General features: G+C 46.3%; 1 protein-coding gene across 5 annotated transcripts in view; it reads left to right on the forward strand.

The window, feature by feature from the left end:
- LOC140901672 (sodium- and chloride-dependent GABA transporter 2) overlaps window positions 1–18,383 on the forward strand; it is a 58,905-nt gene extending 40,522 nt beyond the window's left edge. For 4 of the 5 annotated variants that reach the window (XM_073320927.2, XM_073320936.2, XM_073320920.2 and 1 more), the window contains 8 exons: window positions 6,981–7,084; window positions 11,165–11,289; window positions 11,981–12,093; window positions 12,980–13,117; window positions 14,641–14,743; window positions 15,175–15,275; window positions 16,137–16,307; window positions 17,893–18,383. In XM_073320927.2, the coding sequence (XP_073177028.1) occupies window positions 6,981–7,084; window positions 11,165–11,289; window positions 11,981–12,093; window positions 12,980–13,117; window positions 14,641–14,743; window positions 15,175–15,275; window positions 16,137–16,307; window positions 17,893–18,012 (975 nt within the window). In that variant the 3' untranslated portion in view covers window positions 18,013–18,383. The remainder of the gene's footprint in view (window positions 1–6,980; window positions 7,085–11,164; window positions 11,290–11,980; window positions 12,094–12,979; window positions 13,118–14,640; window positions 14,744–15,174; window positions 15,276–16,136; window positions 16,308–17,892) is intronic. The other variant, XM_073320962.2, reaches the window with a different exon arrangement.
- Window positions 18,384–19,061: the final 678 nt, after the last annotated feature.

A 19,061-nucleotide genomic window follows, 5' to 3' on the forward strand; every position in this document is an offset into this window, starting at 1 on the left:
GAATAAATAAAGCATAGAAGGAAAATGAATTAAATGAACTGGATCATTTAGAAGACTACATCCAATAATCAAATTAATATCCAGGTGGGCAGGGGTTTGGAGAATTCTGAACACCAAGATAAAGGGTACCATTCTCCTTGGGACTGAAGTCCAAGGAAGAGCTATACCCTCTTAAATTGGGTACAAAGAGCTCTTTCAGGTTCTCTTAGGTGGATTGATTTAAATGAAATGGAAGCCTCAATTTAAATCAGCAATGTTAATTGGCTATTTCATTTGTACTTCAGTTGTTTGCTAAAGACAGGTGCATTCTCATTGGTTTGTCTAACCATTATTTAGTTGTAAATCACCATATTTTAAGAGCTTTACACTAGATTTGGTACATATTTTTGCTACCTGGGATGGTACACTGTAACTATATACATTTATTTAAGCAATTATATAGCTTAATATTTTCAGATTCTTATTCTATATTTTTAAGTATGTTAGAAAATGGTGAATGATATATTTCTCAGGTTTCAGAGTAACAGCCGTGTTAGTCTGTATTTGCAAAAAAAAAAAAAAAAAAAGGAGTACTTGTGGCACCTTAGAGACTAACCAATTTATTTGAGCATAAGCTTTCGTGAGCTACAGCTCACTTCATCGGATGCATACTGTGGAAAGTACAGAAGACGTGTTTATACACACAAACCATGAAAAAATGGGTGATTATCACTACAAAAGGTTTTCTCTCCCCCCACCCCACTCTCCTGCTGGTAATAGCTTATGTAAAGTGATCACTCTCCTTACAATGTGTATGATAATCAAGGTGGGCCATTTCCAGCACAAATCCAGGTTTTCTCCCCCCCCCAACACACACCCAAACCCACTCTCCTGTTGGTAATAGCTTATCTAAAGTGATGACTCTCCTTACAATGTGTATGATGATCAAGGTGGACCATTTCCAGCACAAATCCAGGGTTTAACAAGAATGTCTGAGGAAGACGGGTGGTAGGAAAAAACAAGGGGAAATAGGTTACCTTGCATAATGACTTAGCCACTCCCAGTCTCTATTCAAGCCTAAGTTAATTGTATCCAATTTGCAAATGAATTCCAATTCAGCAGTCTCTCGCTGGAGTCTGGATTTGAAGTTTTTCTGTTGTAATATCGCAACTTTCATGTCTGTAATCGCGTGACCAGAGAGATTGAAGTGTTCTCTGACTGGTTTATGAATGTTATAATTCTTGACATCTGATTTGTGTCCATTTATTCTTTTACGGAGAGACTGTCCAGTTTGACCAATGTACATGGCAGAGGGACATTGCTGGCACGATGTCATATATCACATTGGTAGATGTGCAGGTGAACGAGCCTCTGATAGTGTGGCTGATGTTATTAGGCCCTGTGATGGTGTCCCCTGAATAGATATGTAGGCACAGTTGGCAATGGGCTTTGTTGCAAGGATAGGTCCCTGGGTTAGTGGTTCTGTTGTGTGGTATGTGGTTGCTGGTGTGTATTTGCTTCAGGTTGGGGGGCTGTCTGTAGGCAAGGACTGGCCTGTCTCTCAAGATTTGTGAGAGTGATGGGTCATCCTTCAGGATAGGTTGTAGATCCTTGATAATGCGTTGGAGGGGTTTTAGTTGGGGGCTGAAGGTGACGGCTAGTGGCGTTCTGTTATTTTCTTTGTTAGGCCTGTCCTGTAGTAGGTGACTTCTGGGAACTCTTCTGGCTCTATCAGTCTGTTTCTTCACTTCTGCAGGTGGGTATTGTAGTTGTAAGAATGCTTGATAGAGATCTTGTAGGTGTTTATCTCTGTCTGAGTGGTTGGAGCAAATGCGGTTGTATTGCAGAGCTTGGCTGTAGACAATGGATCGTGTGGTGTGGTCAGGGTAAAAGCTGGAGGCATGTAGGTAGGAATAGCGGTCAGTAGGTTTCCGGTATAGGGTGGTGTTTATGTGACCATTGTTTATTAGCACTGTAGTGTCCAGGAAGTGGATCTCTTGTGTGGACTGGACCAGGCTGAGGTTGATGGTGGGATGGAAATTGTTGAAATCATGGTGGAATTCCTCAAGGGCTTCTTTTCCATGGGTCCAGATGATGAATTATGTCATCAATATAGCACAAGTAGAGTAGGGGACGAGAGCTGAGGAAGCATTGTTCTAAGTCAGCCATAAAAATGTTGGCATTCTGTGGGGCCATGCGGGTACCCATAGCAGTGCCGCTGATTTGAAGGTATACATTGTCCCCAAATGTAAAATAGTTATGGATAAGAGCAAAGTCACAAAGTTCAGCCACCAGGTTAGCCGTGGCATTATCGGGGATAGTGTTCTTGATGGCTTGTAGTCCATCTTTGTGTGGAATGTTGGTGTAGAGGGCTTCTGTCAAGGTTCCTCCCCCACTCTGAACTCTAGGGTACAGATGTGGGGACCTGCATGAAAAACCTCCTAAGCTTATCTTTACCAGCTTAGGTCAAAACTTCCCCAAGGTACAAAATATTCCACCCGTTGTCCTTGGACTGGCCGCTACCACCACCAAACTAATACTGGTTACTGGGGAAGAGCTGTTTGGACGCGTCCTTCCCCCCAAAATACTTCCCAAAACCTTGCACCCCACTTCCTGGACAAGGTTTGGTAAAAAGCCTCACCAATTTGCCTAGGTGATTACAGACCCAGACCCTTGGATCTTAAGAACAATGAACAATCCTCCCAACACTTGCACCCCCCCCTTTCCTGGGAAATGTTGGATAAAAAGCCTCACCAATTTGCATAGGTGACCACAGACCCAAACCCTTGGATCTGAGAACAATGAAAAAGCATTCAGTTTTTTACAAGAAGACTTTTAATAAAAAATAGAAGTAAATAGAAAGAAAGAAATCCCCCCTGTAAAATCAGGATGGTAGATATCTTACAGGGTAATTAGATTCAAAAACATAGAGAACCCCTCTAGGCAAAACCTGAAGTTACAAAAAAGATACAGACAGAAATAGTTATTCTATTCAGCACAATTCTTTTCTCAGCCATTTAAAGAAATCATAATCTAACACATACCTAGCTAGATTACTTACTAAAAGTTCTAAGACTCCATTCCTGGTCTATCCCCGGTAAAGACCAGCATATAGACAGACACAGACCCTTTGTTTCTCTCCCTCCTCCCAGCTTTTGAAAGTATCTTGTCTCCTCATTGGTCATTTTGGTCAGGTGCCAGCGAGGTTACCTTTAGCTTCTTAACCCTTTACAGGTGAGAGGAGCTTTCCCCTGGCCAGGAGGGATTTCAAAGGGGTTTACCCTTCCCTTTATATTTATGACAGCTTCTACATTCATAGTGGCCAGGATGGTGTTATCAGGAAGATCACCGATGGATTGTAGTTTCCTCAGGAAGTCAGTGGTGTCTCGAAGGTAGCTGGAAGTGCTGGTAGCATAGGGCCTGAGGAGGGAGTCTACATAGCCAGACAATCCTGCTGTCAGGGTGCCAATGCCTGAGATGATGGGGCATCCAGGATTTCCAGGTTTATGGATCTTGGGTAGTAGATAGAATATCCCAGGTCGGGGTTCCAGGGGTCTGTCTGTGCGGATTTGATCTTGTGCTTTTTCAGGGAGTTTCTTGAGCAGATGGTGTAGTTTCTTTTGGTAACTCTCAGTGGGATCAGAGGGTAATGGCTTGTAGAAAGTGGTGTTGGAGAGCTGCCGAGCAGCCTCTTGTTCATATTCCGACCTATTCATGATGACAATATTTCTCGTTTACTAGCTAATTAACTTTTTGCTCATGATTTATGTCAAGCTGCATTAGGATGGTAACTGGAATTTAATTACATACACAAAACTGCATATAAAATTTATTTTAATTAAACAAATCAACCTTAAATGTTTTGGATATGAAAACTTCAGTGTTCTTCCATGAGTTTTCTTGGTGGATGAAGTCATAAATATTCATAATTTGAGAACTGAGCCAATCATTGTTCAGCTAGGGAGAAGCTATGAGAAATACAACTATGAGCCCACCAAAGTGGGCTCAGTGGAAGAGCCTGATGAGATAAAGGATGATGTCTCCTGGAGTCACAGACAGGGCCCCAGTACCTGTGATGGCTTTACCAGTCTCTTGAACCCAATAGCCCCTGGGTCCCCCACACGATCAAGCCCTTAATATAGTACATGACCAATTGTGCTGTATTTATAAAGCTTGATCTCAAAAGTTAGATATTTCCCCCCTGATTCTTTCTTTATATAGAAAAGCATCTTTTAAAGCAAAGTTTTTGATAGAGGTTCATGGATTCAGCATATTTATTTTGTAATATGTTTCAGCGTTAGCATCTTTTCTACTAAATTCAGATTTCATTTTAAACAGGTTTATTTTTCAAAAGAACAATTTATTATAATTTAAATAAAAAAATCCAATTTAAATTAAAAAAATCTGATTCAAATTAATTTTTTTATCTGGCGAAAGGTCATGACCAACTATCATAAAATTAATAAATGACAAGGAATTTTTGTCAGACATGCAGAAGGAATTTTTTTTTGAAAAAATGTATTTCTTCCAAGACATTGTGGGAGAGAGAACTCAGAGAGAAAGGGTTGTTTTGTTTTTAAAGTAACTCCTGATATGTGTAATCCAACAAGAAATATTGTTCTCAGGATAGCTCTGGATCAGGTATAGAGAGGCACCTTTCATGATGAACTAGAGGTAGTCGTACCTGTGCAAGAGGTCTCCTTTGATCTCTATTGTGCAATCAATAGTCTTGTTGGCTGGCTGAATTTTTAAAAAATACAACCAATATGGTGAGTTGGTAGGGTTCAAACTGAGCTCTTATGGTAACCAAAGTTCTAACACTGGACATCCAAAATAAAATGCTATGGGCTTGCCTACATGGAGGCACTCAGAAAATTTAATCCAAATTAACTAAAGTTTTGAAGTTAAAGTGGATTAGTTAAACCACATTAAAACCCATTAATTAAATGTATCTTAATTCACAAACTAAATCGAATTAAGGGCACTTTAATTCTGAATAAGAGCATCCGCACAAGTTAAATGCAGTTTAACTAATCCACTTTGAAAATTAATTTGGATGAACTTGGATGAACCTGATTTTCCCCTTGTAGACAAGCCTTGAACTGATTAAACTGGGATCTGTTCACCTTAAATTGCCAAAAGACAATATCCTACACAATAGCAAGGGTGATTCATTTTTAACCCTCTGCATGCCTGCTATCTCCAGGCAAACTTCATTTTCTGTTCCCTCTGGCCTCACAGATCATAGACCTCTGACATAACACCCAATGAAATCGCTGGGAATCTTTCCACTGTCTTTGGAGGATGGATTGAAAATTTTGGCTGGATCCCTTACAGAAGGGAAACAGTCTGTGGAAGAAATCAAAAGAAAGTGTAACATAAGGGCTCTGCCTTTTCTACCATCCTTACCGATTTTGCTACTTTATGGTGATTGGGGGGAAAACATTTAATGCAGCTGCCTAATGAGCTAGAACAGATTTTCCTCTAGAAAACAACAGGGAAAGGCATCACAGCATCCCGTTACAATGCACATTGACATGGGAATAAGATTAAAAAAATACAAACCCAAACCACCAATGACAATTGAATCAAATCAACACTGACACGCACAATAGCCTGGGAGAAAGAAATACAAATGGATGAATGAGAAGAGTTCTGGGAAAAAAACTATTCAACCGCACCTTTGATCTGAATACCTACCCTGATATTCTACATTAGGCTTGCTTGCCTTTCATCGGAGAACTTGTGCAAAAGAGAGAGAACTGAGTTATCCCTTTTGTGGGAGCAACTACAGAGAGAGGTGATTTAGGGCATATGGAGTGGGCTTGCCCAAAAGTCAGTGTTGTGAGAGATGGTTCAGCTGTGCCCCTGGAAGATGCAGGAGGGGACCATCTTTCTTGTTGCCTGAGAGAGAAGGGTCTAATTCAAAGCCCACTGAAGTCAATGGGAGTCTTTCAGTGACTTTAAGCTTTGGATCAGGCCTTCTTTTTTTTGTAAATAACCCAGTGAACTCTCGTGCAGTGTTGTTAGCTAAGACTGACTTCCTCCTTCTTCATATCCTGTTTTTCACTGCCTCCCTGAGTGCTAAAGGCGAAAGGTGGTATAAAACGGGCGGTGTTATTAATACTCATTATTATTTCCTTCCTCATTAACTTCTCCTTTAGCTTGTCTCTACATCAAGCTATAACAAAGCCTTTTGAATGAATGTGAATGGTATCAGTGATTGCACAAAGCTAGGCTTTTAGATTAAAGGTGGCATTGACAGACACATGATGTGACTTCCTTAGAACACTCAGACATGTCCTTGACAGTGATTGCAATGTAGTTCAAATGGACCTCATGAATTCTGACAGGGACTAAAATCTCTCTCCTGTTTCCTCTTTTAGTAACTTTTTATTGTAATAGTTTCAAGTAACTTTTTTCATGAATTTGTTTTTAAGGGTTTGAATCTTAATATCAAGCCTCAGAGCCAAGTAATACTATAATAAATTGCCAGTCTGTATGTTTAGCATTGCCCTCTAGTGGATGGAATCATAACTGCCAAACTGTGTGTGAGCTTCTAAACTGCTAACGGCAAATGGAGAGTCTCCTTTAGCTCCAGCAGTTGGACTCTCCTCTGTGGCATCTGATCTCCTGTTGCTGTTTGGAGAGCTCTTATAGCCACAAAGTCTTGTAGGTTGCTCTAAGGGAAAAATCAGAATCCTTACAAGGTCCCTGGAATTCCCACACATGTGACTCTAAACACCAGTGGGTGCTTTGACCATGCTCTAGAATTTAGGAGATCCTGTACATGCAGTTCTAGAACCCAGCTGTATCTAGACATTCTGTCCTAGAGCATGCTTATCTGCATACTCCATGTTTAATTTTTCTCAGTCACTGTTCATGCTGGTTCGGTCATGGCCTCTGAACCCAGCTGTCTCTCCTCACTTTCTGGAATCTGTGTAGCTGCCTGCCATGTTGGCCTTTTCGCCTCCTCAGCTGCGTTTGTCTTTTCCTTGCAGGTGTGGATGGACGCAGGCACGCAGATCTTCTTCTCTTATGCCATTTGCCTGGGGTGCCTGACAGCCTTGGGTAGCTACAACAAGTACCACAACAACTGTTACAGGTAATCAGGATGAGATTCTATTGTTCAGGGACCCCCACCCCCACTGTTGCCCATTTTCCTCCCTGAATGCCATTGAGCCCTTGCAGATAGCAGACGGCTCTGCCAAAGGAGACAGCTGACCAGGTTCATTTTGAGGAAGTGCCTCCTGCTCTCTTTTCTCTTGAGGCAGAAGCGTGCTCTTGCCAGTTGCTGCTTTACTTGAAAACTAGTTTCTCCTGCCATATTTCTGAAACCAAATCCTCCATGATCTGTCCCCAGGAAGAACTTCAGTAGTTTCCCAGTCGATTCACAGGTGAGAGGTCCTCCTTCCCCTGCTGAGCTTGCCGCTTGCTCACATTGTAACCCTTTAAAAGCTCTGAGGCAGAATTCTGCTTATGATGCCATTAAGCAGAACCATTCTCCCCTTTACAAAGGCTTGTGAATGGATTTAGAACACACACACATGATTTGCTGGAAGCAGTTGAATTGAGTCTTTCCCCCGAAGCTCTGCCATTCCAGTCAATCCTCACCTTGCAATTCTCTTTGCTATTGCAGTCCTTATCCCTCACACAACTTCTCACTAAACCTCACTCCTGTCCTATAGCAACCACGGGCATTCCAGTCCTGGAAACCACATTCAGTCTTGCCAATGCATCTGACTCCTAACTTGCAGCCTTCCCCCTGCTGTTCTAGTTAGCGCTGAGCTATCCTTGAACAGAAACTGGCAATCCTATTAAATTGTACCAAGTTGTCTGATAGTCTTGTGAGGTGTGCAGGTGGGGAAGAATGTGAGAGCAAAGTCATTTTCACATTAGATGCTTCCAGCATTTGGAACCATGTCTCCAGCGGTGAAAGGCTCGTGCAGCCCCAGAAAGCTGCCCACTCACCAATCAGAACACCTCTTTATCTTGATGCGACGTTTATCGGTCAGCACGCTATCCAGATGAATTATATGAAGTGGGAGGAACTGGGGCATTGAGTTTATATCCAGACAAGTCCCACCTACTCTGTCAGTTAAACTACTCTTTAAACTGGGATATCTTTTCTTTAAATATATTATAATTTTGTTTGTTGTTATTGTGACCCCTGTAGGTTTGCATGGTGCTTCTCTAAAAGCTAAAGACCTGGGCTGTGCTGTGCCCTGAGGAGCTTATGCTCCAGTGCCGCAGTCTCTTCTCCCCCTTCAAGTAAGGTTCACTGCCAGTTGTAGTGGCGTGGACACCTGTCCAGTGAGAACTGGACTGAGAGCCCCCATCTCATTTGAGGGGAAGAAGGATGGCAGAGGAAGGAACAAAGGATTTGTGGTTGAGGCATGGTACAGGAAGACCTGGATTCTTTTCCTGGCTCTGCTGCTGGTAACACAGGCAATCTATCTGTGTCTCCATTTCCCTACCTGTAAAATGGAGATAATGACAATTACCTACATCACAACAAAGTTGTAAAGAACTTTGATAGCCTCAGATGGAAAGTGCCTTTGAAGTAGAAAGTGATGGTGTTCCATACAAGCCATTTAACCATCTAGCGATCAAATAGTAACAACATTCCTTTGCTGCTGAGCTGTGCTAGATGAATAGCTCTTTATACTGGTGCCAGTCCTTCATACCATCCTTTTTCCTAGGTAGTTCTATTTCACATGGGTCTGTCCTACATTCTGCAAGCCTGGGGCTTACATAGAAATAAACAGTCCATTTTCAACGTGGCAAAAAAATAACAGCAGGATGCCCTATAGATCCTTACCAGGACCAGTGTTGTTCCATATAGTCATTAACGATTTGGAAAATGGGGTGGACAGAGAGATGATTTAGGTCAGTCAAAGCTAGAGAAGATGGTGAGGAACGTCAGAGGGACATAACCAAGCCAGGTGATTGACCAGCGTGATGGCAGATGCTGTTCAGTGTTGACATATGCAAAGTAATTTATGTAGAAATGAATAATTTGCACTATTCTCACCTTGTGTGTCCTAAATTAACTGTAACTTCTCTGGAAAAACAGCTGGGTGGTGTTGTGGATGGATCAGTGAAGACAACTACTCATTGTGCAGGGGGTCTGAAAAGCAAATCCATCATTAGCTTGATTAGCTTATTGATGGATGGATTCATTCATATTATTTATTAATCTGTTAGCACATAGTGGTCACTATAGGTTCAGTCTCCAGAGGGCTGCTATTATCAGTCCCGTTAGAATCAGAGACCCTAGAAGCACATGAGAAACAACTGCAATTTATCACAAGTCCCTTTATTAACAAATCCACTGAAAAGATAAACCAATCCCCCAAACACTGAAATACAATAGCAGACAGAGAGTGCAAAGTGTTTAGCCTTTTGACTAGCATCACATCTCCTTTTGGCAGACCCTGGAGTGTCAGTGGTCATCTTCATCACCATCATAGTCACCTGGAGTTGTCATCCTGGCATCTTCCCATGTGTGTCCCTCCACAGCACTCAGGCCAGTCAACACCCATTTATCCTGAGTTATGCTTACGCCTACTAAGGCCCATATATATATGCATAAGGGATTCAATCCCTTTTTTATACTTCCACATCCCACTAATTTAGAGATGCCCAATTTCCTATAGGCTATTTCCCTTTATTCTCATTAACATCTGTGTTAATGAGTTACTATAGCAACTTGAGGTTATTAAAGAATCCCCCAAAATGTCACTATTGGGCATCTTGCAGTGTCAACCAGCTCTACTGCTGCATAGTTTCCAGGCCATCAGCACTTAACACATCTTTTACTGTAATCATCCCCTTTGCTGGTACCACCTTTATCTGTCAGTCAACTAATTATGCCAACCTGTTTCAGGACTAAGGCCTTGTGTCACTAAACTGAATATCTTACAGGCCTATAGGCTGTTACGTGTTACAATGTTAAGTAATACTTACATTTCACCTCTATATCCTAAATATACTTAATGTCTTGAATTCTTGGCTACAAATTATGTAAAGAATGGATAGATGATAATACTGAATATATTAAATTCCATAAATTAATAGAAATCAATGTATGGCCTTTCCTGGAATGTAGTGTTCAGTTCTGCTCTCTTCATCTCTAAAAGGTAAAACAGAAACATAGTGCTTCAGAGACCGTGAGAATGACTAGAGGCCTGGGGAGACTTGAGTATATAGGGAGACTGAAAAGATTGGGATTGTTTAGTTTAAAGATTTGATGAATAAAAGAAGACATGATAGAGGTATACAAAATGAATAGTTTAGAGGAAGTGAATTGGGTGCTTCTCTTTACCATGTCTCATAACCAGGGGACAGCCAATGGCACTGAAAGGCAATGAATTTAAAATTGATACAACAAAATTGCAAAAACCCTAATGTGCGTAACATGTGGAACTCATTGCTGCAAGATATTCTTGGGGGCAGAAGTTTACTAGGGTTAAAAAAAAAATCAGGCATTTTTATAAGTAATGAGACTATCCACAAGTACATTAGATAGGATACACTGGTCTGATTCAGTATGGCAATTGCTATAAGTGGTAGGATGGCCTGGTGGTTAGGGTGCTAGTCTGGGATATGGGAGACCTGGGTTCCATTCCCTGTTCTGTTGCAGACTCACTGTATGACTTTGGGCAAGTTGCTTAGTCTCTATGTGCCTCCATTCCCCATTTATAAAATGAACAGAATACCGACCTCACAAGGGTGTTGAGGATAAATAAAGATTGTTAGGGACACAGACACTGTAGTAATGGAGGGCCAGCTGTACCTGAGATAGAGAGAGACAGGTTGATGTTAATAAATAAAGAGTTCTGAATTTATTTTAGGTTTTATTTTGTGACATTATGAGGCTGTCAGTATGTGGGATGAAGAAGCAGCATCAGTGTTATGATGTGAAGATGCACATGTCCTATATTTATCCCTGGATGAATCCACAGCCGCACACTGTCAAGACATCTGCTCAAACATCTGCATAGAAATTATTAATATAGATGTATGTGCGTGTTTCTATGTGGGCGCTTTCATCTCATTGGCTGCTGTGCCTCACTGATGCTTGTTTTTGATTGGCTTCTCCCCCTCCCCTACCATGCTGACGCTCTTTTCTGATTGGCTGGCTGGTTCCCCCACACTGATGTTCGTCTTTTCTCCTTCCCAGGGACTGCATTGCGCTGTGTTTTTTGAACAGTGGTACGAGTTTTGTGGCTGGCTTTGCAATCTTTTCCATCTTGGGCTTTATGGCACAGGAACAAGGCGTGCCTATTTCTGAGGTAGCTGAGTCAGGTGAGTAGGCTCGGTGTGCAGGAAGAGCAGAGTGCAGGATAGGGTGGGCCATTGCTAATGTGGGGCAATCTCTGGTCACCTGACACTGACCCTGGATTCCTTTTCTGCATTGCCTCTGACAAAAGAGCTCCTGTTAAGAGAGCAGAGCAGAGAACAGAGTGACTGAGGGGTGTCCCAAAGGTGCTGACCCCCTAAGATGTACAATGAACCACAATGAAATGAGATTAATTGCAACCCCAGGTTCAAATCCCAGAAGGGTCAACTCAGCTCTTCTGGTTACGGCGTGTGGATCTTTGGCATGAAACCTTAAGATCTGTTTGCTCTGCAGGGACATTAACAATCCATCAGCTCCCAGCCCTAGCCATGGAGGTGGAGCCCACAGCCTGCTGTGGCTTGTCTGCCCCCACTCCTGGCAGTAAAGCCGTAGCCTGCTCTGGTTCCTCTGATCTTCCTCACCCAGCAATGGAGCCACTGTTTCTTGAATGGTGGTTCCTAGTGCCAGGAGTGAATTTACTGGGGAAGGTGGGGTGTGTTTTACAGATGGGTGGGTGCCATAGACCAGTTCTGAGCTGCTAGTCTCCCTGATTCTGCTTTGGTGGCCTCTTCCTCACAGCCTGGCAGGGCGATGATACAGCTGATGGCTTCTAGATTTGGCCCCTACCATCTTCTATAAATGACCCTCTTCTCACAGGGCCTGGCCTGGCTTTTATCGCATACCCTCGAGCTGTTGTCATGCTGCCTTTCTCCCCACTCTGGGCCTGCTGCTTCTTCCTGATGGTTGTTCTGCTGGGACTGGACAGCCAGGTACAGACGCACAGACAGGACACGAGTGCTTCCTTCTTGTCTGACCAGCTTCCCTTCAAACTGACAGCTAATACATTCCACTTGATAAATGGCCAGCTTGTGAGGGAAAGACCTGGGTACAAGTTCTGAGGTAGCAAAGCACGTTCCCCTGTCTAGACAGAGTAGAGCGCCCCTGCATCCAGTCAGCTCTCATTTAATCTAGTATGGGCTCAGATATACAGATGGGCCCAGTGGACAGGGCACTTGACGGGGATTCAGGTGATCTGGGTTCTATTCCCAGTTCTGCTACTGACCTGCTGTGTGACCTTGGGCCAGTCACTTCACCTCAATTGCCTGTCTGGTCTATTTGGAGCGTAAACTCTCTGGCGCAGGAGCTGTCCCGTTATGTGTTTGTCCAGTGCCTGGCACAATGGGGGCCCAATCTCAGCTGGAGCATCTGTGAGCTATGATAATAAAAAATGTCATGCTCCCTGTGAGCTTCCTCCTTCCATCCAGCCCATACAGCATAGGGAAGAGCTGCAGCCCATTCTGTGGTTGTGTGGGAAAGGGTCTGAGCAGGTGTCCTGTGAACCATGATGCTAGTTTCCAGCAATACCTTCTGGAGTCAGAGCCATGATTTCAGCAGCATGCCTAGTGAGGGATTGGGAAATGGCCTGGCACTGGTTTCCAGCAGCACGTCCTTAGTAAGGGATTGAGGCATGGATGCCCATGGAAGTTCCCAGGACAGCTGTGGCATGGCTGGGGCTAGCTCTCAATGTTGAATGTGTGCAGTATCTCTTGGCTGAGGGAAACCTGTCCTGTGAGCAAGAGGCCGTGGCGCAATGAAGACCAGCCAGCTGGCATAGTTGGAGCGTGCTGACAGGTGTGTGAATTTTCTTCTTCCTAGTTCGTCTGTGTGGAGAGCCTAGTGACAGCTGTTGTTGACATGTACCCCACCATCTTCCGGAAGCAAAACCGCCGTGAGACCCTCATCTTGCTTGTCTCCATCCTCTCCTACCTTGTAGGACTGGTCATGCTCACAGAGGTAGAGCTCAGAGACAGGAGTCCCTCCGTCCATCCTCCTATAGCTCACAGTCTGTGGGGTGCTCTGGTCACGTCTGACTGAAATTTCTCTGGGTGGAAAGAGGACTCTAGACCCTATGGCTGGATTAGGAGCAATTCCACCTGGGGCTGCAGTCTGTGCTCTCCTAAGCTAATAAGTGTTGGGTCAGTGCTCAGATGGGAGACCTCTGAGGCGCACCCCAGGTGCTGCAGACAGTGGTGTTACTGATTCAGTACGTGGTGCTCTGCCCTCTTTCTCAGCCTGGTACTAGTGGGCACTGTGTGGTTGGAGTTGCCAGTTCTGGGGCGGGTTTTAAAGTGAAGCCCTGGCCCGAGTGGTCAGTAAGGATTCCGGGGTGTATTTTACAAGAGCTGCTCTGCAGTGTTGTGGCCCAATTCCAGTGCAGCGTTTTACATTCTGCCTTGCTAAAAATTCTTTCAACTGGATATTGCAGTTTTCATTGCCTGTCCTAAACTCTCGTGGACCATTGCTCTGTGCTGGCCTGTGAGAGAGTGTTTTGGAGGTCAGGACTTTTCAGAGTTTCATGCAAACCAAGCCCTATCCCTGTCTCATTTGAAGGCTATTGGAGCATCTTTATCCCTTTCTTCCCTACTTGATGGGACCCTCCTGAGCACTGTGTGTACAGCTAGCTGCTGGGCCTGGTTCTGACCTCACGTCCATTTGCATGATTAGCCCCATGGAAGGGAATAGAATTCCGTCGGTATGAAAATTGGTCTGAGATCAGAATTGGGACCAGGTTCCCTTTTTGGCAGTGGGAGGAGGTGACTCCAGTGTGTTTTTTCTCTCTCTCTGATATTTGAAAATCTGCACCTGATTTTGCAGCTGCAGTTTTGCGCCTGGAATTAATTGCAGGCCCGTGTTGTAGCAGCGCCTGTAGAATTAGGCAACTAAGCCAGCTAAAATTTGGGTCCCCAACGATTTGTGCCTGCAAAATTGCACTCAGTTATATCTGGGTGCAAATTTGGAGTCTGGGTTGATTTTTGAACATCAGAGAGATAGGCCTGTGGGTCTCTTCCCATTTCCCACTACCGGGCTTATTTTTTCAGATTGTCCTAAAAGTAACCCTGCGCTCCTGGACAGTGACTAGGGTGACCATATGTCCCAAGTTTATAGGGACAGTCCCGATATTTGGGGCTTTTTAAAATATGGGCTCCTATTATCCCCCCACCCCCTCACACACACCCTGTTTCAATTTTTCACGCTTGCTATCTGGTCACCCTAACAGTGACTTATCCTCTCCTGGAAATGACAGGCTGCAGAGAGAGCAGGGATGGGATCTGGGGAGAACAGGATTTCCACAGATGTCCCCAGTGCTGATCCGGGTTTTGACCAGGTTGGGCTTATAAGGGGAATGCTTGTCATCAGGGTCTGCCAGGAGAGGGTGGGGCAGGAAGGTGCCAAAGACCTGAGTTGGTTCTTTCTCTAGCTGAATGGCTTGACCTGTCCCTTAGTTAGATTTCTTCTCCCTGCTTGGCCCCTCCCAGGGTGGGATGTACATCTTCCAGCTCTTCGATTACTATGCTGCCAGTGGCATGTGCCTGCTCTTCGTTGCCATCTTTGAAACACTTTGTATTGCCTGGGTGTATGGTGAGTATGGGCCTGGCGGCCAGCGGCTTTCACTGACTCCAAATCCCTGTGTGAACTCTTGTCCACTCACTGGGGCTGGTCTCTCTGTTATCCCCAAGAGCACCAGGCCCAGATCCCCTTAGTAAACCTTTTACAGACAGTAACACAACGTGTCCTCACTTCAGTGCCCTGGGACTTAGATGGTGGGAGCTTCCTTACAGCAGAGCCCTGGGGGAGCTAGCTGGAGAAGCTGCTTCATGCCAGCAAGGAAGTCTGTGACCCTAACAAATTTCCCTTGTTTGCGCTTATCTGTATTACCCATAATGCCCCATTTCTGAGCTCCCTCCTCTCCACATGGGTCTTCCTGTCAGTCAGTATCCTCTCTGGGCCATGCAGACCCTGTTACTCTTGTTCCCTTTTATTAACAGGCTCTCCTTCCCTGTCTTTCTCAGGTGCTGATCGTTTCTATGATAACATTGAAGACATGATTGGTTACAGGCCATGGCCTATTATCAAATACTGCTGGCTCTTCATCACGCCAGCTGTCTGCATGGTGAGAGCTTGGAGGCCTTTGGTCTGGGGGTCTGAGAGAGGAGTGGGGCTGGTTTAGGTTGTTGTGGGAGTGGGGGAAATGGCTAGCTCTGGGGCCACTGTGTTGGGGACATATTGAGTAGGTAGTAAGCACTTTCCCATGGAGCGGGCAAGGTTGTAATGGCTCACTGGCTCTGTGTGGCCATCATGTTGTCCTCCAGCAGCTGATCCATAAAAGGTAAGAACCCTATTGCTCCTGGCAGCTCTGGTACATCTCCACGGCCAGCAGAAACCCATGGCAGCAAGTCTCAGAGCCAGGGTCTGCAGATGCAGGCTCATGCTATGCAGCTAAAAAAAAGCTATGTAGACACTTGGGGTGGAGCTCTGGCTCTGCCTCAGAACCTGAACTTCAGGCCAGTCCTGAACATATGCACAGCTATTTCTCATGCTATCAAATGAGCCTGAATCTGTAGACCCAGGCTCTGAGACTGGCTGCCGCAGGTTTCTGCTGGCCATGTAAATATACCCCTCGTGAGTAGACTCCCGCTTTAGCTCAAGTGGCCTGTGATTTGGAAGCCAAAGGCTTTAACCCTGCTGCTGTGTGTGGTCTATCTGATCACCATGGACATCCGTGAGTGGGGATGGAATAACTGGGGGAGGGAATAGATCACCTGCTCGGAAGAGCTCTTGGCTGAGATAACAAACACTAATTGAAGGGACAGCAGCACCAAAGTGGGTCTGATGGATGCTCTGATTGTTGCCCCTTGCGGGCTGTCTGTCCCAAGGAAGTCCTGCAGTGGGTGTGAAGTCAGAAGGCAGATCATGTTGGCTAATGGCATTGCTTCCCCACTTCCTCTCTTCTTGGCTTCTTCCATCTCCCCAGGCTACCTTCCTGTTTTCTCTGATTAAATATACCCCTCTGACCTACAACAAGAAGTACGTGTACCCCTGGTGGGGAGACACCCTGGGCTGGCTGCTGGCCCTCTCATCTATGGTCTGCATCCCTCTCTGGATTGTCTACAAACTCTCCATGATCAAGGGCTCCCTGAGAGAGGTGAGTCTGCTGCTTCGGGAGTGGGGTCTGGGCCACACAGGGGCTGATGGAGGGCCTTACAGGTCACTGGCATATTGAAGTGACAGCCTCTTGAGGTGTGATTGGTGTGTTGTAGGTTAATAAACAGGAGCGTAGAATTAAGTTAAGAAGCTCAGTCTATTACTGTAAAGAATTAGTGGCTTTATTGAATTCAAGCTGGCTGGAGGGCTACGCAGAGCTAGCTGCCTTCCTGTGCCTTGCAGTCAGTGATGAGCTGCCAAAATCTTAACAACTGGTTCCCTCCTCACCCACAAGGGGGTTGTGGCCCGCCCCCCGGGACTCCTGTCCCATCCAACCTCCTGTGTTCCTTGATGCCCCCACCCCAGGGACCCCTGCTCCATCCATCCCCCTCCCCTGTCCCCTGACTGCCCCCAGAAGTGGCCAGGAGGGTCTCATGGGCCACCGTAGTGGGTGCCCACACCGCCTCTAAGAGCCGGAGGGACCGTCCGGGGGGTGAGGTGGGGAGTCCCGGCGGTGCTTACCTGGGGCGGCTCCCGGGAAGCATTGGGCAGGCCCCTCTGGCTCCTAGGGGTGCGGTAGCGTAGCTAGTGGGGGAGCAGCCGCTCCCACACTGATCACATCAAAAGTGGCGCCTTAGGCACCGACTCCATGGGTGCTCCGGGGCTGGAGTCCCCATGGGGAAAATTTGGTGGGTGCAGAGCCCCCACTGACAGCTCCCGCCCCGTGCCCGCCCTCAGCTCACCTCTGCTCCGCCTCCTCCCCTGAATGCGCTGCCCTGCTCTGCTTCTCCACCCCCGCCCCCCCCCCCCCGGCTTCCCACAAATCAGCTGTTTGCATGGGAAGCCTGGGAGGGCTGAGAAGCAAGTGGTGGCTTCGCGCTCAGGCCCAGGGAGACGGAGAGAAGGGGAGCTGGGGTGGGGGGCGCAAGGAGGGCTGTCCATGCCACAGCACGTAACCCGGGGGCTCGCAGGGGAACCGCTCCCCGCCCCAGCTCACCTCCACCTCTCTGGGCCTGAGCACAAAGCCACCGCTTGCTTCTCAGCCTTCCCAGGCTTCCTGCATGAACAGCTGATTTGCGGGAAGTCGGGGGTGGGGTGGAGAAGCAGAGTGGGGTGGAGCGTAACTAGCGGAGTGGAGGTGAGCTGGGGCTTGGGGCACGGAGGGGAGCTGCCGGTGGGGGCTCTGCACCCACCAAATTTTCCCCGTGGGTGCTCCAGGGCCACTTTTGGCCGGTTGTTAAATTTAGAAGCCCTTTTAGAACCGGTTGTCCCGCGACCAGCGAACTGGTGTGAACCGGCTCCAGCTCATGACTGCTCGCAGTTATTGGCTCTCCATCACTTGTCAAATGCCGTAGGAAAACCACTTTGTGGGAAGTGCTGATAGGAGACCAAGTGCAGGCCTCAGGCCAAATGCAGTCCACAGTCATGATTACCAAATTCCTCCCTGCCTCTCCCCTCCATGCTGCCCTTGCTGGAAGGCTACTTAGAAAGGGGCTGTTTGGTGGGGGTGAGGTTTTAGGGAGGAGGCTGTGGGTGAGCCGGATCCATCCCTTCATCCTTGTTCAACACCCTACTTTGTCTTTCAGAGATTCCGCCAGTTGGTCTGCCCAGATGAGGATTTACCTTTCAGTCTGCGTGCGGGGCAGCCCATTCCTTCCTCCAGACCTGGCCTCCTGATGCTGACAGAGCTAGAGTCCCATTGTTAGGGCCACCGTGGCCCCCCGGATTGTTTGATACATCCCTTCTAACTGTCGGATGACTCAAGGATACTCCACTTGCTGGGGGGAGCAGGACTTGTGAGTTGATCTCTCTTCCGCTGGAGGATTTGATGGGCTCAGCAGGGGCTGCCATAGAAGGGTCTCCAGGGACAGTGTGGAGTCAGCGATGCACCTTAATGGTCTCCTGGGGAGCACACACAGGAGCTGATTCAAACAGCTGAGAGTCCCCAGCGCTCCAGTGGGTGGGACAGGAGATACTCAGCCCTGGAGTGGAGACTGTCAAAGGGTCACGGAGGCTATTCTCCAACATGGACTTTGAGGACCTCTCCATTCATTCCATTAAATCCTTTATCTTATCAGTCCTGAGTGGATCTGCCTCAGTTTTGTGTCTTGTGGTTTTTTTGTAAGGGAACTCTCCCCTCCACACCAGGAGTCCTTGCTGCTAAAGGTGCTGCTTGATTCCAGAACTACATGGAGTCCAATCTACCAGGACCACCTCTCTGGGCAGGGGTGATGGGTATTCTGCTGGCCCAAGAAGCCAAGTCCCAGGTGGTAATGGGGGTGTGTGTGACTAGTCTAAAGAGGAAAGTCCACACCGAATTAGTTATGACTTCCCCTCACTCACCTCCCAGAATTAGAGAAATATTATATACTGTTACTCCTTTTTGACCCAAGTGGTTATTAGGATAAACCGATGATGGAGTCAGGCATTCCTGTTTATTTACAAGGAATGTATAAAGTCCAGTTTCTCTGACCACAGTAGGAATTAAATAAGAGATTGTGTCTTTACTCTCAGTTCCAAGCCTCTCGTCAGCACTTAGCCCAAAACTCTCTCAGCTTTTGTTCAGGGCCACATTCCCAGTGTTTATCCTGACTCTGTCTTTGCTGTGATTCTCCTTACTTCTCTGCCTTTTTGCCTCTCTTCCACAGACACACAAACCTTCTCAAAACAATAACCAGCAAAACCTATCCACCCACAAATGCCTTGTGCCTGTGTTGCAGATGGAGGCCTCTGTTTCAGCTACCTGGCTCCATAT

This window comes from Lepidochelys kempii, chromosome 1 (assembly GCF_965140285.1).
Source record: "Lepidochelys kempii isolate rLepKem1 chromosome 1, rLepKem1.hap1, whole genome shotgun sequence".
NCBI classification, from domain to species: domain Eukaryota; kingdom Metazoa; phylum Chordata; order Testudines; family Cheloniidae; genus Lepidochelys; species Lepidochelys kempii.